Here is a 26427-nt window from a genome sequence, read left to right as displayed (position 1 = left end):
AGTAGCCTCCTGTCTTGGTCTCTGCATCCTCTTATGTGCCTTACCACTCTCACTGGGTTTCCTTCTCTTCACAGTGGGAGCAAGGTGAGACCCACCAGTGCCCAGCAACACCCACTTTCATCATACCTCATTTTAGACCTCTGCCATTCCCCCAGCAGTTCAGTGTCGCTGCTGGACTAATGGGTGTCGATACGGTCTCCGATTTGTGCCTCTTTTGGATGCAGTGGAGCCTTCCACATTGTCCTCTGTGGCCCCTTTGCCTCACTGCTTCCACTGGGTCACCTTTATTGCCCAGTTTGAGACACTGGTGTTACACAGTGCACACCACCACTTACACCTTCATGCACACTCGATGTTCTCTGGGGGATTAAGACTCTCTCCTGCATTCCTGTAGTCTCAACCTTACCATGGGCTGATGCTGGCCATATTAGGCTCTCTGCAGATCTATCCCATCAATGAGCACTCATACAAATACTCTGGTGTGATGGGGTCAGAGACCCGACTATGTCATGAGGGTATGGGGACCCCTCTCAACCTGGGGCAGGAAGCCTACCAGGGTGTTTGCCAGAGACCGTCCTTCCGCAGAGGCGGGGTGTGGGCGTTGGGAGGGCCACAGTGACTGTGCATTCTACTTGGCTACAGTGAAAAGTACCACTTGTAATCACCCCATACCTGCCATCCCCTATTCTGTTATTTCTCCTGCAGTCCAGATGTCTTTGTGGTGGAGGAGGGAGGGACTGAGCAGCGCAACAGTGAGTGAGCTGACAGTGAACTGCAGGACCACGTAGCAGTATGACCTTCAAACCAGTGAGTATGAACAGCCACGTTACGCGTTCAGGAGCTGGTAGAGTGAATGCGGTTTTGGTGGGCCATGTTTGAAAAGCTCAGGTGGCCCGCTTTGGCCGATCACATATAGAGGACACGTAAAGGGGACTGTAATTCACATGGGCCACCATTTCATAACTGCAGCGAAAGACCACAATCCTTCAAACTGTGAAAGTGACTGTTTGTCAAGGGCCACCATGGGGGAAATTCTGGCGGACCTGCATTGGAAGACTGGGCGGGGTTTATGAGGCCTTTTAAAGCCTCACACCTGTACCAACCGACCCAGAAGAAAGAACAGGATATAATTGACCCGGGGATCCAGGTGACCATCAGGACAATTGGGAGGGAGAGGAAGAGCGTAGAAGGGGGGACCCTGGAAGCCGGGTAGTGTTTATCGTACGGTGTGGTTAATGGAGGTAGAGGTGGGCCTAGAGACCAAGTGGAGGAGGGATGGTGCAGCAGAGCATAGAGGAAGATTATCAAGAGCGTGTGAAAGGTGAGGTATTTGCTGGTGAAAGTGGTACTTGGCTGTAACTTAAGAGTTCATGGATGGTAGAGTAGTTGAGTGAGTGATTGAGATTAAATGGGAGTGGAAAGAGGAGAGTTGTAGAGCATAGCGGTGGAGAGCATTGGAGCAGAGAGGAGAGTTGGAAAGGGGGAGTCGTAGAGCGGTGAGGGGGATGTCATAGGGCAGGGAGTGGAGAATCGTAGAGTGGGAATGGGAGAGTAGTAGGGCATCAGTAGAGGGGCAAGAGCAGTGTCGAGGGGAGAATGCAGTGTTGTGATGCTGGAAATGCATCAATGTCCTTTATTGCTTTTTATCATGTGTCCTGACTTATTTTCCGTGCAGGAGTTCATGTGGGACTCCTGGCGGTGCGGCTCTTCCTGTATTTGGTTTGGTGAACAGACCCTTGGGACACCCTTATGGCACTCATGGGTGGGAGTATGGCCCTGTACTCCTAGTGTCCCACAGAGCAAGGTACGGGCTGGTGGCAGCTCTGTGCTGAATTGACAGGTGCCGTGGGCGTCTTCCTTTTTGGGATGCCCAGGCCCTGTCATTGCAATGAGTGGATTCCTGATGGCCCCTTACTTTCTATTGCCTGTTACCTTCTTTTCCTGAAGTCCCGGGAAACCCTGACTCTGTCGCTTCCCCCTGGCTGGCTGTTGGATGGAAGTTCCCTATATGGTAGTATGGGGAAGTGCCGACCAGACTGGCTGGAGCCTTCGCAGCGCCCGTATGTTATGGGTACTCCTGTGGGGTGGGACCTGGGTGAATGAAGTGTGTGATGAATACGCATTCTGTGTTATGGGTGTCTAGTATCTGGTATTTGCCACAATGACCGAGACAGCCCTGCTCGAAACTGGTATGAATGCAGTGGGTAGTACTTGTCCGAATCCACATTCTGTGTTATGATTGGCTGACTGACTGCCTGAATGCCCTTCTGGGTGATTGGTTGCCTGAGGGTGACCCAACAGAGTGAATGGGAGATCAACTAGTATATCTGGGGGCCTCTCACTGCTAGAAATCGTTCAGAAGCTGAAGTTGATAATTGATGCTTACTCTCGAAGCTGAGCCGGAAGAAGGTGAACTGCTGGTCCCTTGCATGTAATCTGAAAGCTGCTATGTCTTCAAGAACTGATCCAAGAGAGGACCTGGTAAGGAGACCTCTCCCCGAGCTACGAGGAGGAACCATAATGCATCAGCTGATCTTTGCCAAAGCTCCCTGGTAGACAGACCTACGAAAGGCTGCCGACCGGAGAAGGGGACCGCCAAGGAGAACAAAGAAAAGCACCGGACAGCCGTCCACCGTCGACAACCGCCGTCGACGACCGGAGCCACTGTGCTCCCGTTTGCCTAAGAACATTTGATCCAAGGACTCCCTTGTTCATCATAGTCGACCACTTTCGTCCTGCTGGAGAAAGTCAAAGCCACTGACGACCAACGAGAATCCGCCGGTAGGTTTCCCGCCACCCAAACACCTCAGAGACGCCGACGAAGCCAGCCGTGGTCACGTCCTGTTCGCCGACGCCAGACGCCGACGACTCGACACCCTTGCTGGGCCAAAGTTCTTCACTAACTCTTTGCGGCAACCAACCATCGTCGCCGAGGTGCACCACACCATCCCCTGTTGCATGACGTTTTGGATCACTCAACGAGCACCGCAAGGACCAAAGCTGCTGCCCCAACGACAACGTTCTCCCTTTCTTCATCTTGGAAGTTCGACAACCAGTGGCTCCTGCTTGAAAGGGAGCACACTCAAGAAGGGCCAGTCGATTCCCCGATGAAGAACTCTACAACATAAGGTACATTTGGGTTGCAGAACTATAGAAGAAGATAGGACTCTAATAGACAATATATGGACTGGGCCTGTAGTGCAGCTTCATTTACAGGTTGCCCGGGTGGGGGGATGCTCATACAGAACTGTGCCTGATGGTAGAGGCTCAATATTCTGCCAATTGTCTAACCCACTTGTCTTCCTCCTAACTCTATGGATGATATTGTTTTGCTGTGTTGATTCGTATGCTATTTGAACTGAGTACCGTGGATGCATTTTAATGGAATCAGAGTAATAGTGGTGCCACCTAGAACTGTATATATTTACCATTTTAGAATTGTCGGATCACAAAGTGTATTATTGTGATAGTGTATATAACATTGAACCTTATTTATATAAAGACTGTGTTTTAATTAATACAGTGTGTGGACATCTTTTGTGGGTGCTTGGGGATTACACTGTACTTAAGAACCAGCCCGCATCACCTCCTGAGAAGCTAGGCCTTGATTGCTCGACCATAGCTACCTTATAGAGAATCTTGGCTGGGGTCCTCTGTGCCTCTCCTCTGCTATATAGAGAGCAGGAGTACAGATGCCCCACACCAGTGCATTTCTTTACAAGTGTCGAGAGGAGAGAGCAGTGTCGAGGGGAGAGATGAAGAGTGGAGAGGGGTGAGCAGTGGAGTAGAGCGGAAAGAGAGGACAGAATACCATTGAGGCACAGCAACAAAAAGAGAGAGCAAGATCAAAAGGAGAGGTGGGACGGATACAAGTGCATGCACAAGGTAATGACAGGGTGAGAACTAGGTAATTGGAAGGCACCTAATCTTGATAATATTCATATTGTGGTACCCAGTTCAGGATTCATTTAGATTTATCCAAGAGGAAGTGAGATAGATAAGGTATTTGCTTTTAGGCCATCATGACCAGCCAATATGCTACTAGATAGTAGGGGGTGTAAGGGTAGCCCAACTTACAGGGGTATCCCCAATTATAAGGGTACCCCTACTCACGCTCCCACCAGAGTAAATACACCCCTCTAGGGAAGTAAGACCAAGAGTCTATCTTGCAAGGATAACACGTTTATTTGTTACAGAAATGACAGGTCAAATAACTATTCTCCCCGAACGGCCTTCTGTCCCTCTTCTGTTCCTTGCTCCTGCAAACTGGTGCCAGGCAGGAGCTTTTATACTGATGACTTGCTGTAGTGGCATCGCTGGATATGGGCATGGCTTTATCCCAACTTGTCCTGCTTCCATACAAGGGATTCTCCAGTCTTCCTTTCTTCATTCTCAGCGATTTCTGCTACTTTACATATTGCTACCTTACATAGATGCACACTGCAGCCCTGCAGACTTTTACACATTTTGAGGCTTAGCCCCAGGAAAAATGAAACATTTCTCCAACTAATTTTCATTCATACTCCACTCATCCTACTCCTATTTCTATCTGGTCCTGTAATGTCTTTTAAACCTGGTTTTCATAATTCTGTATGTTGTGCATTGAGTATGTTAAAATCCCCTTTTTGCATGCATGGGCTTTTGACAGACAGCAGGCAGCTGCTGAGTTACTTTGTGCTGCTCTGCCAGCCTTAGTGACACACCACTGCATGAGCCCTGCAATCCATTTTTAGCACATGCTGCATTCTTTCCGGCAGAGAGGCTGCTTGCATCTACCTTGCTTTAAGATTATAGAACTGCATAGAATTTGGCATTTGCAAATGTATTCAGCTAATACTTATTTGCACTTAATATTTAAATAACCACCTTCTTTTAGTGCCTGGCCATGTCTGGGTATCTGATTATATTTGCATGAAAAAACCTTCCTAGTGCCCCTCCTCCCCTCTGGTCTCTTCTAGTGCCTAGAAGAAGTCAAAAGAAGTCTTGCCTAATTCAAAAGCGCTTGGGGGGTGCAGGAAGGCACTTGCTCCTTCCCAACAGTCCCCCTTTCGTTACTCCTACAGTAACAAACTCATCCACACCCGACATATCTACAACCCCAGAAATATTAGTTTGAGTTTCGCTGTTTATTGTATGGCAAGGTGTTTTAGATCCCCCAATTGATAGCATCATCTTTGCACTATTAGGAACGTTATTGACACACCATCGGAGACCCAATTGGCATGTGCAGAAGAGGACCAAGAACAATACAATAACCGGCACCAGTATTTTTACTGCTACCCCCAGCCATGATGGGACCCAATCAAAGGCAAGCAATAGCCAATCCATGTTCTGAACTCCACCCTCTTTCTTCATTTGAACACCTAGATTGTGCACCGCCTCGATGACGTGGCATAGTGACCCATTCTCTGCATCCTCTGGGGGTACAAAAGTGCAGCAGCTGTTTACCAACTTTTTGCATACTCCTCCTTCTATGGCTGTTCGGAAATCCAACATGTAGCTCTTTTGCATCGTCATGTGTCTCAATGCACGGAGCTATTCTTTGATGGCGTTGAACCCTTTCTCTGTGTCATTGGTCAGCTGAACTGTTCCTTCATTGCTAAAACAAAATTCATAGTCTAGGGGCCTCATTACGAGTTTGGAGGTAGCCATGCCCTTAATAAGGACATGGCTGCCTCCAAACTCGGGTCCATGTTCCCTGAATGAGGAAATACTGGGCCATTCCGACTTTGGAGGGCCCGGTATTTCTTCCTTCAGGGAACCCGGACCTTCCCCATTCCCATCGAGCCCCCATAGGGCTCAATGGGAATGGGGAGGGAGCTAACAACGGGCCCGTTGGGAACCCGGGGACCAGACGTCCAGAGCGGGTCCCCGCAAGGGAACCTCTTAATAGGGCGGAATGGGATTAACTGCGCCGGCACCATTACCGGTGCCGTTAAACCCATTCCGCCCGCCTCGTAATGAGGCCCTAGGGCTCTATGTATTCACACTGGCTGCTCCATTGTTGCAATCCATGTCACCCTTGTGATGTATTGTGACCATATTTGCGCACACATAGGGTCTCATCACGAGTTGGGCGGTAACGCCAGCACTATTACCGCCAGCGCTATTAGCCCTACCGCCAAACCCCCGGCGCTATTAGCGCCGGATCACGGGTTTGGCGGAACGGTCAGTGCCCATTCCCCATTGGGCCCATTCGGGAATTCCTCATTCCCCATTGGGCCCAATGGGGAAAATTCACGCTATTACCGCCGGCGGATTTCCCGCCAGCGCTAATAGGGCTGAAAATCGGCAAATTTGCTGCGGATTCCCCCCCAGCTCAGAGCTCGGGGAAAATCTGCCAAGGCCATGATCTGGCAGACCCTTAAATGCGGCAGTAATAGCGCTACCGCCACATTTAAGGGTTACAGCCAGACTCGTGATGAGGCCCATAGTCTCTACTTGGGCTATTGCTTCTTTGCTGTACTCGATCAGTCCATCTGCCGGGCACGTCAGTGTTGTGCCTTGCCATTTGTCGTTGACATGTGAGTAACCTCTCAAGGAAAAATATGGTACTTGTAGACACTGGTGGTATTTCGTGTTGCCATTGCATAACGCTGGGTCTAGATCAGTGCTCCTCAACTGCACGCTGTGTGCCTGGAATGTGTCATTTATCCTACATAGTGCAAGATGTACCAGGCATTGTGCCTCTAATTGGGACTGGATGTGGAACTAAAACCTTAGGAGCCCCTGATGCGTACGGAATAAGTGCACACACACGTAACAGCTTTCATTGATGACATTCCTTACTGCAGTGCTTATATCGGAGTACCAGCTATTGGAGGATTCTGGGTACTCGATATCAGAAATGGTGTCAAAGCCCAACCCCTTATATAAAACATATGTCATTCGTACATCCCGTTTTATTAGTCTAAGAAAACTTGTAGGGGTGTCCGGCAAAAAGTGAGACATTTTGTGATCCTCTTTCATCATAGACATAGACATACTAGTATTATTTTCAACTGTCCATCCCCCCTTTATATGGCCACCCCATATAACAGACTTACCTTCATACACTCCAATAACCATGATCAGTGTCGCACAAAACAATATAATACTAAAAAGATATACTGCATAATTCCTAGAACAAATGATATTCACTTTAACCGTATCCCTACATAACAGGGAGGTTTGGACACGTCGATCGGGCATCCTTGCTTATTCCTGGAGAGGAGAAAAAAAGTTTATCAAGGAAGAGAAAAAGAGAAAGACTGAGAGAAGGGGGAGGGCAAAGGGAGGGCCACAGTAATGTGGAGGGGGATGGAGAGATGGAGAGGGAGAGGGATAAGGGGGAGAGGGACCCTTTTCCCACCAGGGCCGGCCAGGTTCTGGACCTTCAAAATGTTTTAAATCAAAAAAGTGAAAAAAGATTACAAATTTAAAAATTTAAAAAAAAGAATAAAAACATAAAAAAACAAAAAAATGAAGACAAAAAAGGAAAAATTAAGTGTATGCCACTGCACACCACCCTGGCATGGATCCTTTTAAAATGTTTCATCTTTGTCTATGTGCTTATTGAACTTTGCCTTGTCGCAGGTGCTCTTCGGACATCCGAGAGATGCACCCAATATCTTCCTTCACACGGACGGCAAGAGGAGTACAGAACACCACCTCATAGAGGCCTTGAAATCTTGGATTATTCCATCTACGCATACAATATTTTACGTAGATCTCCCCAGGTAATAATGGTCCGCTTGTGGCAGATATGTTTGCAGTTGCTGCCCCTTCCGGTGTGTCGTGTCCTTCTCTCCTGGGTGGCTCAATCTGTCGAGAGATATATTTGATAGCACGTGTTAGTGCTGTTAAATATTCCCTAAATTCCTCTCCTATTACTGTCGCTGCTTGATGTGCATCTGACGCGTTCCTCACAGGGTTTATGGGGGTCTGTATGCGCCTGCCTCTGATTATTTCATGTGGTGTCAAATGGTGGTCCTTACTAGGCTATGTGCGTAAACTGAAAAGGGCCAAGGGCAAACAGTGCACTCAGTTTTTCTTCAGTGTGGAACACAATTTTGACCGTTTACTTTTCAATAGCCCCATGATCCTCTCCATAACGCCATTAGCCTGATGGTGGTAAATTGAGCACATTCAATGGTTTATGCGCAATAGCACCGCAACATGCTGAAATAGCACTTTGAAGAAATGTGTGCCATCATCTGACCTCAATACTTCACACACGCCCCATCAAGGAAACACCTCTCTGACCAGGAACCGTGCTGCACACTTTGCATCTGGGTGTGCACATGGTCCCGCCTCCACCCTCCTTGAAAAGGGGCAAACCACGACAATAAGGTACCTATATCCATTGCACCTTCCCCCATATCTGCATAATCTATATGCAGTTCACAGAACGGCCTCCTAGGGCGAGGTAATGTACCGCTTAATGTCCGCAATGTCATCCCTGTGCTGAAACTTTGGCATGTCAGACAGTGTATTGCTTTTTCTGAAATGCTCTCCTGGAGGTTTGGCACAAACCAGTCCTCCTGAACATCTGCCACAATATGTTGTTTGGAGCTGTGGGAGGGGAAATGGAGTTGCTCAAATGCCACAGAGTAATTCTTGGGGCATCACCACCTTCCCAAACTCTCCTGCCTCTGCAATAGATCAGTTGGAGACTGTTTGCATCCCTTACACAACCATAGCTCTTTTTCCTCCTCAGGCACCTTCCCTTGCAACTCTATAATCTATGATATCGGTAATGCTGTGTATGGAACTGTGGTCTCGCTCTCTACAGGGGTGGTCACTGTAAACTCTGTTAACATTGCATCTGGGAGATAGGCTGCCAACTTGGTCTGCAGCTGCGTTGCCCTTAGAGATTTCTTCTGTGGCATTAGTATGGGCAGCGCATTTGACGACTGCCACAGCAGAGTGCCATGATAAGGCTTCAATCAGTTCTTCAAACAGCCTTGCATGCTGCACTGGAGAGCCATCTGCTCTCCGATGCCTCAATGAGAGTGACAAGTTCCGCTGCCTGAGCTGACTAATGCATAGGTAATTTTTTCATGATCAGAATTCATGCCTCCCCCTTTACCGCGCACCACTGCCGCCCCTCTGTGCCTCTGTCCCGTCTCCTGGTCAATTATTGATGACCCATCAACATATAGTGTCTCTCCTTCTGTCAATGCACTGCCTCTAGCTTTAGATTTACCTCCCTCTTCACCCTAGTATGCAGCACAGTAATGCATTTTCAGGTCATCATCAGTGGATGCCTCTGTCAAAAATGTGGCGGGATTCACGAATATGCGGTTTGAATATTATAACCTCATATGGAGAGGATCTCTGAGTTGTCAAAGTCGATTTATATCTTTCCAAATTAGCAAAGAGTGAATGTTCCACAAACAAGGTAACAGAGCACCCCTTGCCAATCGTGGAACTTTTCTCTGTTGCTAATGCAGCCCCTGCGAGTGCTTGTTCGCACACAAACTGTCCCGGCATGATTGAGTCGAGCGTCCCACTATAATAGGCCAATGGCTTGTGGCCCATTGTGCTCTTGTGGGTCAACACTGCCATCAGAGTGGGACAATAAATTAAACTCCTGTGTATAATCCGGAGTTGCTAAAACATCGGATGTACAAATGGCTTCTTTCAAGTCCTAAAATTCTCTAGTCATTTCTTCAGTCCATTCCAATTTACCATTTTTTGTCTTATGTCCTTCTCTGAGACTTTGTAACAGCAGATCTGTGTACGCAGCATAGTCTAGGATCCATGCCCTACAATAATTACCTAAGCCCAAAAACTGCTGCATTTCCTTAACAGTACTGGTCCTCGGGGTGGCGTGTACTGCTGTTGCCCTATCTGGCAATTTTATTTTCCTGTTTGCAGAAATAAATTGTCCCAAGTGTAGTACCTCCTGTTGCCATTATTGTAGCTTCTTTTCATCTGCCTTGTACCCTTTGTGAGCCGGCAATCGCAATAATGCAACAGAATCCGTCCTGCACTATTACTCATTTTCATACCAGCAGATCTTCCACGTAGTGGATGCTTGTGCTAGGCACCTGAATATTCCCCAAGTCGGCATGCAGTACTCTATTGAAAATACTGGGACTTCCACAGTACCCTTGAGGCAATCTCGTGTGCTCAAAATGCTGTTGACCATGCGTAAATGCAGTGATATATCATGAACCAGGGTGAAGTGGGATTGAGAAGAACGCATTCTTCATATCCATCACTGTGAAATATATCGCTGTCTTGGGAATGCTACATTGGATTGTCGCCGGATTTGGAACTACTTGAAACTCCTTCTGCACCACGTCATTAAGAGGACGTAGATCCTGGATCATCCTCCAGCTACCCCCTGTTGCTTTCTTGACTGGGTGTATGGCGGTATTACACAGGGACGTGGATGGCACAATGATCCCTTGCTCTAATAGAGCCTGAATACTGCCTTTTTATCCCTTCCTGTGCTTCCCTTGACAACGGGTACTGCCGTCCCCTCGGTAGTACTGCTCCTGACTTCAATGTAACCTGTAATGGGGTCACATCTCTCAGTAACCCAACATCATGTGGATTAATAGTCCATAATTGTGCTGGCACATATTGCATGTCCTCCTCAAAAAATAAAGACTGGGTCACCACTGCCATTAGGGGGCACTGTACCTTACTAGACTGCATCATGATATCACAGGGGATGCAGATTTCCAAAATGATCTCCCCAATTTGCTCATTGTCCTCAAATAACTCCTCAACAGTCATTTCCTTCAATTGTACTGTCGGGTCTACACATAGTACTGTGCGGCACTCGTACCCATCCTGGTCTGTTCCAATCAGTACTACTCTTTTGTCTGACACTACTAGTCCTTGCAAATCTAATGACAATATTGTCCCTGCCACCATCTCGGGTGACACCATGGGTTGGAAAATAAAATCTGTGGGCACTCACCAACATTTTGTTGCAATTTGAGGCACTGCTTTTACTAATACCGTGATACCATAGAAAAATATGTCTGGGACCACAGGAACACCACAAACTACTGACTCCCTTGCTATTGCATTGATTACCATTGCACAAGATACACACATCCTTGGAGTGGAACACACTACCCCTTGATCTGTGAATGATAAAGTTACATTTAGTTTACTGAGCAGATCTCTACCCAATATAACAAGATGGCTTGTACTACCTTCCCTCCCACTTGTATATCCAGCTCCTCAGTGTATGGAACCGTAGAAATAGCCCCAGAGAATCCCTGCATGTCAAGAGTTTTACCTGATAATGGAAAGTTCCCCTCCATAATGCATGATTTAGTTGCACTTGAATCTACCATAAATATTAATTGCTTATTTCCTCTTTTGGCCTCCACCAAGGGCTCCTCTTCAGGGTGTGCAGTTGTCAATAGGATTGACCGGGTCTAACAACAGTTAGACAGGGCACAAGGATTGAGGCTTGCAACAAACTCAGTCCGCCAAGTCAAAGAAGTGAGCACTATCCCTGGTCTCTTCCTGATAGAATGAAGAGTGGTTACCACAGTCAATGGGCAGAGGTTAGCCATCAGCAGGGGAGTGGAAGATTGCAGGTTCCAATAGGGCTTTCTCAAGCCTGTTCTTCAGGTCAAAGACCAAAAGCTCCACACTTATAGGTAGCAGAACATTAATGTGTTTGTCATAATTGGGGCATGTTTCAGCGTCCCATGTTACTGCCAAATTGTTTCTTGTTTGTTTTTAAATCAACTTCTTTTTTCATACTGCTCTTCTAGCAGCACTCCAGTCTCTAAGCGTGGGACCGGGCATTGAACCTGTGCTGCTCAGCGCTTTATTGTTTCTAAGACAAAACCGTTGTACCTGAGCTGTCCTCCATAGTTAGGTTAATTGAAACAATTTGGCGTTCAGTCAATCAGTGGAACCCCCACCGCATTGCATCTTTGTGGGATTCTTCTTATGCAAACTCTCCAGACGTAGGTTTAACCTTATATCGAGACATTTAGGCACATACTAGTCTTATATGGTCATGGCCACTCAGCCCTGGAACTTGGAGGCTGGCAGTGCTATGACCATATTGGCCACATCTGTACTGCATCCACTCCACGCAGAAACAAGGTTTGGCTTCAAAGTGTATTTTTCATAGGGTTTGCCAGTAGGCACTTACTAAGGTTACAACATATATGCATAGACCAGCATCCACAAGGGATGTTACCATGCTAAAATGTTTAACCAATAAGTCTAACAAGCACAGTAATAAGTAGGCAAGGATCTGGAGTGTGTGGCGCTTAAATCACGATTGAAGATTGACCACTGTGATTTTCATGTTGACAGCCACTTGTTCTGCTGATTTTGCAGATTAAATGGGAATTCATTTATTTTAACGTTTCCATCGAGGAGGGAACATATCTTGTCTGTGTGCATTTTTGCATTCAAGGAAATTTGTTTAGCTCAAAAGCGATTCGTTTTTTTTTTTATATATATACTCTTGCTCAAATATTTCATAAATGTACTGGATCATTATATTTGTTTTCATAGACATAAAGGTGGGGAGGCAGAAACCGTTAGTAGCTTATTTATTTTTCTTTGTAGTTACGGCAGCCACCTGTTAAACGTCTCAGACTTCGAGGAGATTGGTCAGATACAGGGCCAAGAGCAAGGCCGGAGAGTGAACGAGATAGAGAAGGTATGGTGATTTCAATTGTCTTGATTGAATGATGAGTCCCAATCCCTCCTTCCTTTGTGTTGTATGTACTCTGCTTCCTGAATCCTATTCTTTCTGTGGGCACTAGTGTCTGTAGATGTATGAAACTCTTGGAAACTAGCAATATTATGGCAAAGTGTGTACAGGTTCAAAATTGTTATGATAAATAATTGGTTTATGTGCTAGTAATGTTTTTTTAATAAAGTGTTATTGTGTGCTGTTTAAAATAAAAAAATCTTACACAATTCAGCCAAATATTCCTTATAAAACACGAACATAATACAATTCATTCATAAAACATTTAAATACAAACCTTTTCCAATCCAAGCAATTCATCATAACAATGAATGAAATTATTTTTTGCCAAAAAGTTTACTGAGTTTGTTTAACCTTGGTTCCAAATACTAGACAAAGTTCAGATGAGTTCCTACTGTTACACAATTTATTTTACTCTATAACATAGCATGTAAACCATCTCTATCTATGGCATATGTAAATCGTGTATATACATGCACAGGGGAACTTCTCAGTAATTACTCTTTGAATCCTTAACAATTGCCCCATTCTTGAGTTGTATCCTTAAAGTTCTCATGTCCACTGTCCGGTTAAGGATGTGAACCGACTAACTATATTTAGGTGCTGCTTCTGCAATTTTACTTCTATCTTCAGACCTGACTGCGGTTCTATTTCTAACTGCGATGTTGGGTTTCATCCTTGACAACCTCCCAGAACGTCAGAGGCTTTAATTATGTGCACTGCCAATAGAACCTTCTGGTCGTGCAGCATATTCTTTTGCCAATGCCTCATGCTCCACCACTACCGCCTCAGCAATGCTGGCTGTACATTTAATATCATCTGTTGGTTCTCCTCTGTTAATTGTAGTATCATGAGGCACCACATGCAGACCTAGCTGCTTCAGAGAGCCAAGAAGCTGGGTCTGTGTGGAAGCGGTGTGGCAGAGTAGGTGAGGTGGAAGGGTCTTGTGTCGACTAGAGGGGAGCATAATTGTGTGGGAAAGGTAGTGTAATCAACAGTAAGGAGAATACATTGTGAGCAATGGCAAGGAATCTCACATTTCTGTTACAAAGTGGTTAGTTAATTCCAATATAATTTATACCACGTGAAGGTTCTCCCTTAACAGGTGTATATTGTAATTGTAATCTTTTTATTGATTTAACCGAGCCAATGAAAAGATCACATTTGCAAAATGACAATAGCTGTATTCCCCTACCGTGCTGCATAACTCTATACAAGATTGTCCCCAAACTCCTCCAAAATATATCTTCCAAAGTGGGTTCACAGATAAAGTACTTTAACAAATTGTTTAAAATACTAAAAGAATAAGACATAGCTGACAAGCCTTGAGTTCGCAAAAGAGAAAGAGTGCAGAGATGTATGACTGCTTCTTTCATCAGGTCCAATGATCCCAAAGCCTGCAACTGAGTTAGGCACATAAGCTCTTTATTTTGTCATTTCACATGCATGAGATGAAATACCCAGATATGGAAAAATAAAGGTAACATCCAGTGTGAACGTATGTTATCTTCTCAATAATCAAAATTGCCCACATTTTGATATACTAATCAGATAGCTCGGGCAGTGTTAGGGAGAATTCTCATTCTATGGCTTATTTCCCTTACCTAGTGAGTCCCTCAGCAGCTTTGCTGGATCTCTGGAGTTATTTCTTTCCACTTGGTAAGAGTGTGAGCTTTTCCCCCACTCTTACACCTATTTTGCTATGTGCCTTTTACCTGTTTTTAAGATTGTGAGCTCTTGAGTACACCACTTCAGTAGCCCCTTCTTGTGTGTGTCACACAGCACCTTAAGTGCATTGACACAGGGCTGTCATTAAGACTTCCCACCGACTCCATTTCTGAGGTGACTACTGTCCCCCAGAAAAGGGTAAAGTTACCATTACCTTTACTTAGTCAAATTTAACCACAGATCCAGTACACACCATCTTACATGGAGTGCTGGAAGGGTTAACTCTTAACTCTTTTTATTTGTACCTCCTAGAGCATTGTTTTCGCTCTTAACATTTAGCCATGGCTGGTGGCAGTGGTATCTACCCTAAATTTCTACTGCGGTTATCTTATATAACCGTGGTAATATTGTAGGCTATTGTGTTAGCCTCAAACTTAAACCCGCTTGACCAAATCCTTTTTTCGTTTGGCTCCAGTGCGGTTTATTCGCCATTTCTTTTTGTTAAACTCCTTCTTGTGTTTTACTTTGCGTGGCAAACCAGGTTTGCCTTCTTTGTTCACTGTCTTTTGGCGGGCTTCTACCTAGAAGCCTTCCTCAAGCCGCCTGGGTGTCTAGGTGGGCTGAATGTAAGGGAGGGGTGTAGTCACCTCCTGCACAGGGTATCCTAGGAGAAACCCAAGTCGCACTTTGTCATGATTGGGCAAGGTGGTTGTCCGGGCTGGACAACCCCCCCCTGCTGGGTGATTGACAGCGGGCTGTGTGAATGGGGGATTTTCGCATAAAAGGCAGGTCTCTTGGGCTGGAAGTCAGAGAGTCGCCACTGGAACTACAAGGAACCGACGAGAAGTGGAGGAGAGGTAGATTGCTGCAACTACCCTGTACCGGTGAAGGCCTGCTGCAGTCCTGAGCTATCTACCCTTCAACGACTAAGAGGAGATCCAGTCTGGAGTCTTCTTCCCTTGAGCCTGGTGGGGATAACCAGCTCATCTTCTTCAGCCAGAGGTCACCTTCGTGGTCGAAATCGCTGCACACTGCTGTAGTGGTCTGCATAGCCACCTGAAGAGCCTCTCCTGTTTTTTTTTTTTTTTTAAATATGTTTATTTTGAACAGGCAGGTTATAACAATACATAGTTAAGCATTCGCGACATGAGGCATAAAACAACTCAATTTGACTCCTCCCCCAGGTCTTAAATTCCTTCTTCCCATCCCCGCTGGGGATCCCCAACTTGTACAGTTCTCCTGCCTAATTGGGGTTTGAATGTCAGGGCTGGGAAGTTTTGGTCAAAGTCTAAGACCGGACCCCAAATATTATGAAAGCGGTGTAGAAGGCCTGCCCCGGCAGCTGTCACCTTTTCAGCGATCAAGATGTCCCAGATTTTTACCCACCAGAAGGGCATAAGAGGACCTTCCGCCGTTTTCCAGGTGCGCTCTATCACGTTCCTGCCCGCCAGCAAGCATTGGGATAACAGTTTGGCTTTAGGTCCAGACCTTGGGTAGATTCCAGGAATCGCCGCTCCTAGGAGGATGGGTTCGGGGTCTAGGGGCAGCCGTACCTGAGTAATGTCTGCAATCGTTGCTAGGCATTGTTTCCAAAAGGCTTGAGTCTTGGGGCAGGACCACCACATATGGAAGAAGGAGCCTATTTGGCCGCATTGTCTCCAGCATTGTGGGTCGAGTGTGGGATTCATGTGATGGAGTCTTAGGAGAGGGTAATACCAACGCAGGAGGATCTTGTAGGCGCATTCTCTATTCGTGATGCAAGATGAGGAGGTGTGGGCCCGGGACCAGATATCAACCCAATGTTGGTCCTCAATAGGATGCCCAAGTCCGCTTCCCATTGGGCCACATACCGGGTCTTGGAAATTAGAAAATCAGTTTGGAGGTGTTAGTAAAGAGTAGAGATTCTCCCTTGGAGCGGGAGCTCATTAAGAGTCAGTTCAATAGCTGTGTTGGGGGGGGGGGCGGGTAGTTGCCTGGCAGGTCTGTGGATGAGTGCACCAGTGGTGCAGCTGGATGTACGTGAATCTATCCTGTTCTTGAATCTTAAAGAGTTCTTTACAGCGCTCAAAGGTACAGGGTTGGCCCCCTTCGAAGAGTTGCCCTAGGGTCTCCAGGCCTCCCGCAATCCAGGGCCTAAAGTTCCGGGTAGACAGTCCAGGTGAGAAGGTCGGGTTCATAAACACTGGGGAGAGGGGGCTGAGTCCCGCCGGGATCCTCTTTTGTTTCAACGCTTTGTCCCAGACTGAGATGATATGTTTGGTGGTCGCCAGAAGTTCCTGCCACCGTCGCCGTTCTGGAGGAGCGATATGTGGTAGAAAGCGTAGTGGGAGTGGTAGCTACGCCTGTTCAAGCTCCACCCATCCGGGGCAGTTAGTAAGTATCTGCCACGATTGAATACAGGCCAGTTGAGCCGCCAACTGGTATTTCTGTAGGTCTGGGACCCCGAGGCCACCGAGCTTTGCGTTGCCCAGCATCGTGGACCTAGGGATTCTGGCTTTTTTCCCCCTCCAAATAAACTGCAGCATTTTCTTCTGTAAGTTTTGGAGGGCTGGCGCCGGAATCGGTACCGGAAGTGAAGAACAAGCGTAAAGGAATCTCGGTAACAAGTTCATTTTACAGGCTGTGATACGGCCCATTAGCAAGATCTCTTGTGCCGTCCAGCGCTTTAAGTCTGCCTCTAGGTCCGCGAACAGTGGAGGGAAGTTAGCCCGATAGATCTCGCTTGGGTTAGCTGGGATCTGGACTCCCAAGTAGCTGATTCCCCTGGTCGTCCACTCTACTGGGCACAGCGGGATCAGGGCCTCTCGGTCTTCCGGGGACAGACCCCCCCCCCACCATGGCCGCTGACTTTTGGAAGTTGATGGTGAAACTCGTGACCTTTCCATAGCTCGCTATCTCAGCCAGGGCCTGAGGGAGGGAGGAGCGGGGATCCGTGACAGTCAAAAGAACATGGTCTCTATAGAGGGCCACCTTATGGTGCGCTGTGCCCGATTGGAAGCCTTTGGTTGCTGGGTTCAGCCTGATCCGTTGATTGAACGGCCCCATAATTAGTGCGAAGAGGAGCGGTGACAGTGGACATCCTTGTCTGGTTCCGCAGGTTAGGCTGATGGGGGAGGAAAGGGTGCCATTGACTCTGAGAAGGGTTTTGGGCGCATTATAGTTAGCCATTGTCATAGTGCAGAATTCTGGGCCAAATCCAATGGCCTCGAGGGTGAGCCTCATAAAAGTCAAGTCTACTTTGTCGAATGCCTTGATTGCATCCAGGACCAGAAGCACCAACTCCCGGGAGGCAAGTTCCACCAGGTCCAAGGCCCTACGGATATTGTCGGCCGTGGAGCGGTGTTTGAGGAAGCCACTCTGATTAGCGCCGACTATCTCCGCCAGATACTGGGACAGTCGAGTTGCTAGAATTTTAGAGTATATATTAGCATTTATATTGATCAGGGCGATGGGTCTATATGATGCCGGGTTCTTCGGATCGATCCCTGGTTCAGGCAGCAAAACAGTATTTGACTCTTGCATGGACTGGGTTATAGTGCCCGTGGCCCTGAACAAATTAAACAGCAGTACCAGAGGTGCTAGTAATTGAGGTTTGAAGATCTTATAAAACCAAGTTGTATATCCAACCGAGGAGGGCTTTTATCGCCTCGTCCACTTCCTCGTTGGTGATCGGCACCTCCAGAGCATCATACGCCGCTCTTTTTAGTCAGGAAAGCGCTGCTTTCCGTAGGTATTCCCTCTGTTCTTTCATGTCCCGTACCGGGGGCGGTCATCAACTGGGTCAGGTGGGCCGTCGCAAGCCATAGTTTGTCTTGGCCAGCATATTGGATTTTGCCGTGTTGATCCCGTAGGCCCACAATCGTGTTATTCCTCTTCGCCTTGGCAAGTTTGGCCACCAGTAATTTGTTTGCTTTGTTGTTCTTAGCATAGTAATACTGTTTGGGTTTTACCATTTGGTGGGCAGTATGTTCAGCATAGTGGGCCTCGATCTTTTTTTGCGCTATCCAGATAGCTTGCTGAGTTTTGGGGGTCCAGCCCTTCTCCTTATGGGTCCTTTCTGCTTTTTCAAGTTCTTCCTCTAGGCTCTGGCGAGTTTGTCGTTTATGCCTGTGATAGGCCACTCCCTGCGCAATCAGTTCCCCCCCGCACCACTGCCTTCATTGCGTCCCAGTTGTTGGCAGAGGAGGTGTCTTCGCTAGGGTTCTCCTTAAAGAAGTTGTCGACCGTGGTCGCGATCGCGTCCCTGAGTGGCATCTCGTTAAGAATCGGGTCATATAGCGTCCATATGCGCTGTTGGGGATTAGGTGGTCCCTGTACTTGGATTTCCAGGGTTACCGGGGCGTGGTCAGACAAGATTCTGGGGCCAATTGTCACATCGTTGGTGAACGTGAAGATTTGCGGGGATTTTAGGAGAAGGTCTATCCTGGAGAACGTTCTGTGAACATAAGAATAGAAGGAAAAATCTTTTTCGGACGGGTGGAGTACCCTCCATGAATCCACTACCCCCAGAGTTCTGAATAATTGCAGGAGAGCCAAGGCGATCGCGAGGTCCCCGGCAGAGGGCGGGTGCGACTTGTCTTTTATGGGGTCCGGGACCCCATTGAAATCACCACCAATCACTATCTGGCCCTCCAGGAAGGGTGAGAGAGTCGTACTTAGCGATTCATAGAAAAGCACCTGGCCCGAGTTTGGCACGTATACTGAGATTACGGAGTATAATTGTCCCAGCAGCAAACATTTCACTGCCATAAACTGCCCCTCCGGGCAGCCCATAGAGTCCAGAATTTGAGGGTTCAGCCCCTTCCCAAATAGAATTGCCGTGCCCCCGCTCTTGGAGTTCCCAGATGCAAAAAGTTGTTTCGGAAAGTTTCGGGAGCCTTGGTCTGCCCGCAGTAGGTGGGTCTCCTGTAGCATAGCTACTGCCGCACTGTCATTCGGAAGTTTCTGTAGGATGGACTTGCATTTAGCAAGTGAATTCATACCCTTAACATTCAGGGAGACAAATCTCAGAATCTGATGTTCCGGGACCAGCTCCGGCGTCGCCGACAAGTTCTGAGGAAGGGGGGAAGATGTAGAAGGATCAGCCATCATGTCGCGGAGTGTGTGGCCATTCATTAACCTGCCTTTGGGGTTTTTGCTCGGACCGCCAATGGGAGGTCCGAGATTTAACTGGGGATGGCTGACCTTTTATGGGTCTAGAACTCCCCCTGGCCAATGGGGCCATATAACAGTGTGTAGCCAACATGGCCAAAGTTACAAATAGTCTAAATGGATCGTTCCAAGGACTCATAAGTGGATTGTGCCTTGGAACTGGGCATGAACCGTGGAATGATGTGTGTTCCTGTGGGTGCTGATCGGCTCTAAGGTGCCGGGCCGGTGAGCCAGGGTGGAAAGCGCCGGTGGCTCCATCGTGGGACCATGCCCGGCTATTTGCTCTTCCGGAATCTCAGGACTCTCGACAAGGAATTTTGTGTGGGATTAGGCGAGGCCACAGGGTCCGAGTCAGCCGTCGCCTCTGTGGCCGGTGAAGGCGAAGGCCTGGAGGCGTCTGGGTGCAAGATGTTTTCAGCATCTTCCAGGTGGCCCTTAGTGAGCCCTTGTAGGAGAAATGCAAGGCTGTGGGGAAGAGCCATCTGTAACAGATTTTTTGAGCTTGAAGAAGAGTGGTTAACGGGCGGAGGGCTTGCCTCTTCTGGAGAGTAAGAGGAGATAGATCTTGATAAATCTGGAGGGAGGCCCCCTGGAATGTGATCTCATCTTTGGAGCGGCTTATTGCCGAGATGGCTTCTTTCGTGGTAAAAAAGTGCACCCTGGTGATGACATCTGGCGGGCCGTCTGACTCCACTCCGCGACGGGGGCTCAGTCTGTGGGTGCGGTCTAGGAGAAGCTGCGAGTCTTCAAGGTCGGGGAGGAGAGTCTGAAAGAAGAGGCCCACGTATTCAGCCAACCCCTTGTCTGGGATAGAGGCAGGAACCCCCCGAATCCAGAGGTTGTTGCGCCGGGCCCTATTTTCCAGGTCCTCCTGCTTGTATTCTAGGATGTCGCATTTATCTTGCAGAAGTTTAATGGAGCGCTGGACCTCGGTAAGGGGGGAGGTATGGTCTTGGTTGCGATCCTCAACCTCTGTTCCACCTCCGAGACCCTTTTGTCCATGCTCTCTAGCTTGGTAGTAAGTTACGTCATACAAGACTGGAATTCTGATTTGATGTCAGCCATAAATTCACGGATATCTTCTTTGGTCGCTAAGGGTCCCTTGTTATCTAGAGATTCCCGTGAAGCTGATTGGCAACGGTCCTGTTTCTACGCTTTGTCGGATGACATTAACATCGTTGCTATATCCGAGGTCTTGGTGGATTTCTGTAGCTTGGACATTGCGTTGCTTGTTGGTGGCGGGACAGTGGCCGCAAGGAGCACCGCAACAGTGAAGGCGAACTGCTGCGGGAGCCTCCCAAATACCCCCAGAGACCCGCAAGAGGCTAAGGTGTGCTACCCATGCGGGTTATATGCTTATTCCGTGGGGAGCAGGGTCGTGGGCCGGGGCACCCCAGGAAAAGTTCAGGGAGAGGAGCATGCGGGCCAGGCCTACCTTTAATTCGTGTCTGGGTCCCTTTGGGATGGCGCAGAATTTCCAGGCGGGTGCTGATTGTGCAACAGAGGAGCCACTAGCGCGGCCCACGGCGACCCCCGTCCGCCAGGCAGGGGGGGGAGGTCTAGCTGCAGAGTGGTGTGGGCCGGGGCGCCCCAGGAGGAAGAGAGGGGGGAGGGAACACAAAGCAGGGGCCAGACAAGGCCGCGAGAGCACCCCCGATTAGGGCACCGGCGATGGCTCCAGTCCCTCACGTGGCCACAGGAGCAATGTGGAAGGTGCCAACCAGCGCGTGGGTGCCGCCGGGGGCTTCACGACCAGCAGGCCTCACTCTCCCCCAGCCACAAGGGACCACCAACGTAGCTCTAAGGCGGCCTCCTCCGATGTCTCCCTCCGGAGATGGAGCCCGCCCACAAGCCCCCTCGGGAGCGGGCGGCGGGTTTTCCTCTCAGGCAGTCCGCATCAGCCGGCGATCCCACCGCAAGGGATCACCCGCCATGCTTTAGTACGGTCGTCTTCGCCGTCTCACCTCCTCCGGGACGGGTTTCGTGTAGCTGGTTCCTCCTGGGTCTGGGCAGCCCCCCGCAGGCAGACGGACCCGGTCCGTGTCCCCCGCCTGGATGTTCGTCTTATCCGGCATGCGAGTTATGGGGAGGTTCACCGCTGTTTCCCAGCTGCATATGCGCTCATACGCGTGCCTGCCATCTTGGAGTCCCTGCGTGGCGTGGGGTGCCGGGATTCGGACGGTGATTCCGAGCGTAGTGCTCCTGCATCAGCTGTTCATCCTCGAGCCGCTTGTGCCCCATCGGTTCCGTTCGTCATAGCTGGGGTCGGTGGATCATTTGGGCCACATGAACCGCATATATTTAGCCATAGCAGCGGGCTATCCACGGGTGGCTTTTAGAGGAGCGACCGCATCGCGTCAGCTCCAAGCCACGCCCCACGAGCCTCTCCTGTTTTAAGGAGCGCACCTTTTATTCATTGTCGCTGCTGCCGGCCTCATCCCTGTGTGGTGCGGACCCCCTCATCGTCCTTCTTCATGCTGAAGCTGCAAGAAAGCGTGGGTCTGCAGGAAACCAACAGGAACAACTGCCGTGGCACCAGCTTCGTTCTTTGAGAAAGGTACTGTGTCCGGTTTGAGGAATTTTGGGTGAAATCCCTATTTCTCTACGGTTATAGGTCAAAGGATGGAAAAAAAGGGTTGAATGACAAAAGAGGCCAATCAATTCGACGGAAAAAAAGGATCACATTTTTTTTTAAAATTTATTTTGGGGGGGCCCTAAACCCCTGTTTTTGGGGTAAAAAAACCCTTTTAAAGCTACACTAGAGCAAAAAAAAAGATATATATTTTAAAAATGTTTTCGATCCTTTGGTTTTCGGTCGAATGCACTATACCCTATTGCATTTGACCCTTTTGCTTTCGACCCTTTAACTGGACACCTTTCTTCTACTTTAAGGCGTGTCCTTACTTTTCCCTCCTTCTTATAACTTTTGCTTCCGAACATTGACAATATCAAAGTACTCTTGGCAACGTTGAATCTCGAACTGTCCGACTTTGTGATCCTCGACAACAGGCACCCGGTGTCACTTGACTTTGGCTTCGGCCCTTTGACGCTTGAATTCCTGTCTATATGTGTTCTTCGATTCTGCCTGCCCAACCAACATATATCCTGTGATATTTGCCCCCAACTCGCTCTGGGTATCTCGGGTGCTAAGTGTGTTTTTGCCCCGGTAGCATTTCTTGCCGCAGATAAGCGTTTATCTAGTAGAGGTGTCTCTCAGCAGGGTGTTAAGGTCCTTCCACGAATGGGATCTTCAGCAAGCACAAGCGTGTGCCTCTTCAGTGAGTGGGACCTTGCTCAGATCAACCTCATTGCGACGGCTGCCATATCCAAGTGTCGAATGTTTGCCAGCAGATTTTCTCAGCCGAAGAGTTTGGGGGGATGCCTTCTCGTCCCCCTGGCAGGGGCTTTTCCGTTCGACCTTCCGGTTCTGCTACATGTGATCAACACACTCGGACATTGCCACTGCAGGATGATCTTCGACGCGCCGGCGTGGCTGGGGCAGATCTGGTACGAAGACCTTCTCCATCTGTCTGTGCTTACGGCCATCCAACTGCCTCCACTTCCTGACCTCCTCTCCAGAGAAGGACGATCAATCCTGCACCACGACCCGGAATCACTAAACCTCACGGCCTGACTCCTGCAACCTTAGAAATTGCACACTATTCGCTGCCCTTCGAATGCAAGAAGATCCTGGCCAAGACCCCTCTACATTAACTTGCTAAAGCCATATGTGGAATTGCTTCACAGTATGTTGCTGGGTACAGAAGATTACACTGCTGCGTGTCACTGCTCCGCTGCTCCTTCCGTACCTGCTCTCGCTGGCTAAGACTGGTCTTGTCCATGCATCTATCAAGGTCCACCTGGCCGGCATATCCCAGTGTACACGGGCTCCAGGCAAACTACCGCTCTGGTCGCACAGGCTCGTTAAGGAGTTCCTCCGGGGTCTCTTCAGGACTTTCCTGCCAGTAAGGGCTCCGCCCTGGCTCGGGAACTAAATGTGGTTCTGTCTACGTTCATGGGGCCTCAATTCGAACCAGTGCATCGTTCCCCTTTAAAGTTTCTGTCGTGGAAGACGGTTTATAGTGATAAAATCGAATGACATTATGTCAAAAGTCATAATGTCGAGAAAAAAATTCAAAAAAAAATTTCTATTTTTTTATTGATTTTTGTTCGAAATGGGGGGGTTCGCCCCCCAAACGCCCCCCCTTTTTTTTTTTACTCCCGGAACCCAAAATAAACATAATTAAAAAATAAAACATTCGATTTTTTTTTTTCGACTTTTTTTTTCTTCGACATAATGTTTTTCGACATAATGTTTTCGACTTTTTGACTGCACACCGTGGAAGACCTCCTTCCTGGTGGCTATCAACTCAGGCGGGTCGGGAGATACAAACCCTCTCCTGTAAGCAGCCGTATTTGTCCTTCGACAGCACTAAAGTGGTTCTGCAAACTCATCCTACCATCATGCCAAAGGTTCTGTTGACTTTCATCTCAACAAGCCTTTGGTTCTACCAGTTTTCTTCACAAACCCGTCTTCGCCTGCCGAAAGTGCATTGCATTTGCTGGACGTTGCTCGTGCTCTGAAATTCTGTGTGGCATGCACAAAAGACTCTTGGAAGATGTCTCTGCTTTTTGTCAGTTTTGGACCTGTGGGACACGAGAAGACTCTCCAGCTGTATCATGCATTGCCATCATCTGTCCAACAGATCGCTTCCAGATCGGCCAAGACCCCACTCCACCAGAGCCATCACATCAACAACAGCGTTTCTTTGTGGTTTTCCCCTGCGCGACATCTCCAGGGCTGCTACGTGGGGGTCGACCCACACCTTCACGAAATTCTACTGTCGACAGGGATTCCATGGAGGAGTGGTGCTATGCAACCTATTTGTTTGAGGTGAATCTGTTGCAGGGGTAAGTGTATTGCTTCTGTGAGCCCTGCCACCTCCCATGGTTGTGTATATCCACAGCTGTGTAATCGTATTCATGAGCATGTGAATCCATGCAAGACCCCATGCTGGAGAAGGTACAAGTTACTTACCTGTAACTCTTGTTCTCCAGCATGGGGTCTGGCATGGATTCACATGCTCATGAATATTCCCCGTCGTCAGGCTGGGAATCCTCGGTAAAGAAAAAACCAGTATCAGTTTCGTTTCTGATCTGTCTTTCGTAGTAATAACCAATCACTGGTCTCTGCGTCATACTGACCACAGCCAATGACTGCCCTCTACCTAAGCACCGCCTCTGGCAGCCATCTTCAGATTTTTACCGCACGTTCATGTGTTGGGATCCTCGTGCTATTGCTCTCGAGCGTTAGTGCTAATTTTTTCACGTTTTTTTTCTCAAAACTCGTTTTTTCGGTCAAAAGAGCCTCAAGCTCCACCGACTATCTATCCGATCAACGGGGACCCGTGTCGGATTCGTCTGCGCCCCTCAAAGGTGAAGATTCGTCGAGCTACGCTTTTGGAGGACTCCAGAAGTTTCTCAGGCCCGGTCATGGCCCAGGAGAAGGGAAGCTCGACGCCCGGAAAGCTGTTCAGGGTCTGCCCTGGATGCCAGCTGCAGAACGTCTTCAAGGAGGACGAACACTCCTTTTGTCTCTACTGCCTACATGAGGACAAGACGCACGTGGAGAAGGACTGTGCGTTTTGCGGCAACATGTCGGAGCGGACCATGAAGGACCGCCATCAACGTCTCGCCAACTGGCTAGAAGGGAAGAGCCCGTCCAGCGAGAAGAAGAAGAAGAAATCTGAGCGGTCTTCTAAGACCTTTGAGGACGCCCCGGCGACGGGGGTCCAACATAAGGCCAAGCACCGCGAGTCCGCTGGCACCGGGAGCGCCGAACGGTCGGGCTCTACGGGCGCCAGGCAGGGCGCACCCTCCCCGGCACCATCAACCACGAGCCAACGCTCTGGGTCGGGTAAGAGGAAGGCCGAGCACCCGGCGAAGCTCCTGGAGAGGCCCCGGTCGAGCTCGAAGGCCCCATCGGAGGGGGAGCGAGACGGTGTCCCCCCCCCTCAAGGATAAGGCGGTGAGCGCACCTAAGGTGGTGAAGGCCTTAATCCATCCGGCCAAGCCCTCTATCGAAACTGTCGCGGCGGCCCTGGCTCAGCCTGTGCAGGCTACACCAGTGGTGGCGACCTCTGGGCTCAGAGTCTCCCTGCCACCTCGGAGGAAGTCATCTTTTGTGCCCATCGATAGGACCCCCGTGAAATCCCCCGTGGGGAAGGAAAAGGGGGGGCAGGGCGCCGTCGTAGATTCGGCCTCAACCTCGGAGGAGGAGCTGGTCGAAGTCTTAAGCGACGGCCTCGGCGTGGAAGAAGACCGACCCGTCGGGATGGATCCCGACGCAGGTGACGACGACATCGTCGAGGGTACCGACGGGGCCCCTGATCGCCCGTCGGATTCCCCTCTGCCAGCGCCGCGAGACAACTCGGCGGCCATTTTGTTGGCTATACAGTCCTTATGCTCAGAGATAAGGACGAGACTACCGTTGCCGACGGAACCTCTCCCGTCGGGGGACCCAGAACCGGGACCTTCTGGTGTTCCCCCTACCAAGAAAAGAAGGATCCACCCTCCGCCTCCTTTTCAGCCGTCGCGCCCCTTCCAGCCCTCCTCCCCGTCCACCCGAGGGGATGATACGGGGACTGACACGGCAGCGACGGGTACGGACGACGAGGTATACGACGAGGATGTACCGTCGTCTCCTCCCACCAGGGCTTCTCCGCCCGACGAGATTGGATCGTTCCACTCCATGATCTCCAGGGCATCCGAGCTTTTTCAACTATGCCCTGAGGAGAAGAAGAAGGAAGGTTTCCTTTATCAGCGACGCGAGGCCAAGAGGAAGACGGTCCTCTCAGTGCCTCTATTGGACGACATTTGGGATGAGGGCCTAACCCTCCTCAAGAACCCTTCCA

General features: G+C 49.1%; 1 protein-coding gene across 6 annotated transcripts in view; it reads left to right on the top strand.

The window, feature by feature from the left end:
* Nucleotides 1-26427, top strand: part of DCAF6 (DDB1 and CUL4 associated factor 6) — a 2172363-nt gene that overhangs the window by 1059331 nt on the left and 1086605 nt on the right. For all 6 annotated transcript variants that reach the window (XM_069636466.1, XM_069636467.1, XM_069636464.1 and 3 more), the window contains one exon: nt 12547-12640. In XM_069636466.1, coding sequence (XP_069492567.1) covers nt 12547-12640 — 94 coding nt within the window. The remainder of the gene's footprint in view (nt 1-12546; nt 12641-26427) is intronic.

Source organism: Ambystoma mexicanum, chromosome 7p (assembly GCF_040938575.1).
Source record: "Ambystoma mexicanum isolate Mex_15411 chromosome 7p, UKY_AmexF1_1, whole genome shotgun sequence".
NCBI lineage: Eukaryota > Metazoa > Chordata > Amphibia > Caudata > Ambystomatidae > Ambystoma > Ambystoma mexicanum.
The sequence above is the reverse complement of the archived record's forward strand: the minus strand, read 5'-3'. Positions and strand labels throughout refer to the sequence as shown.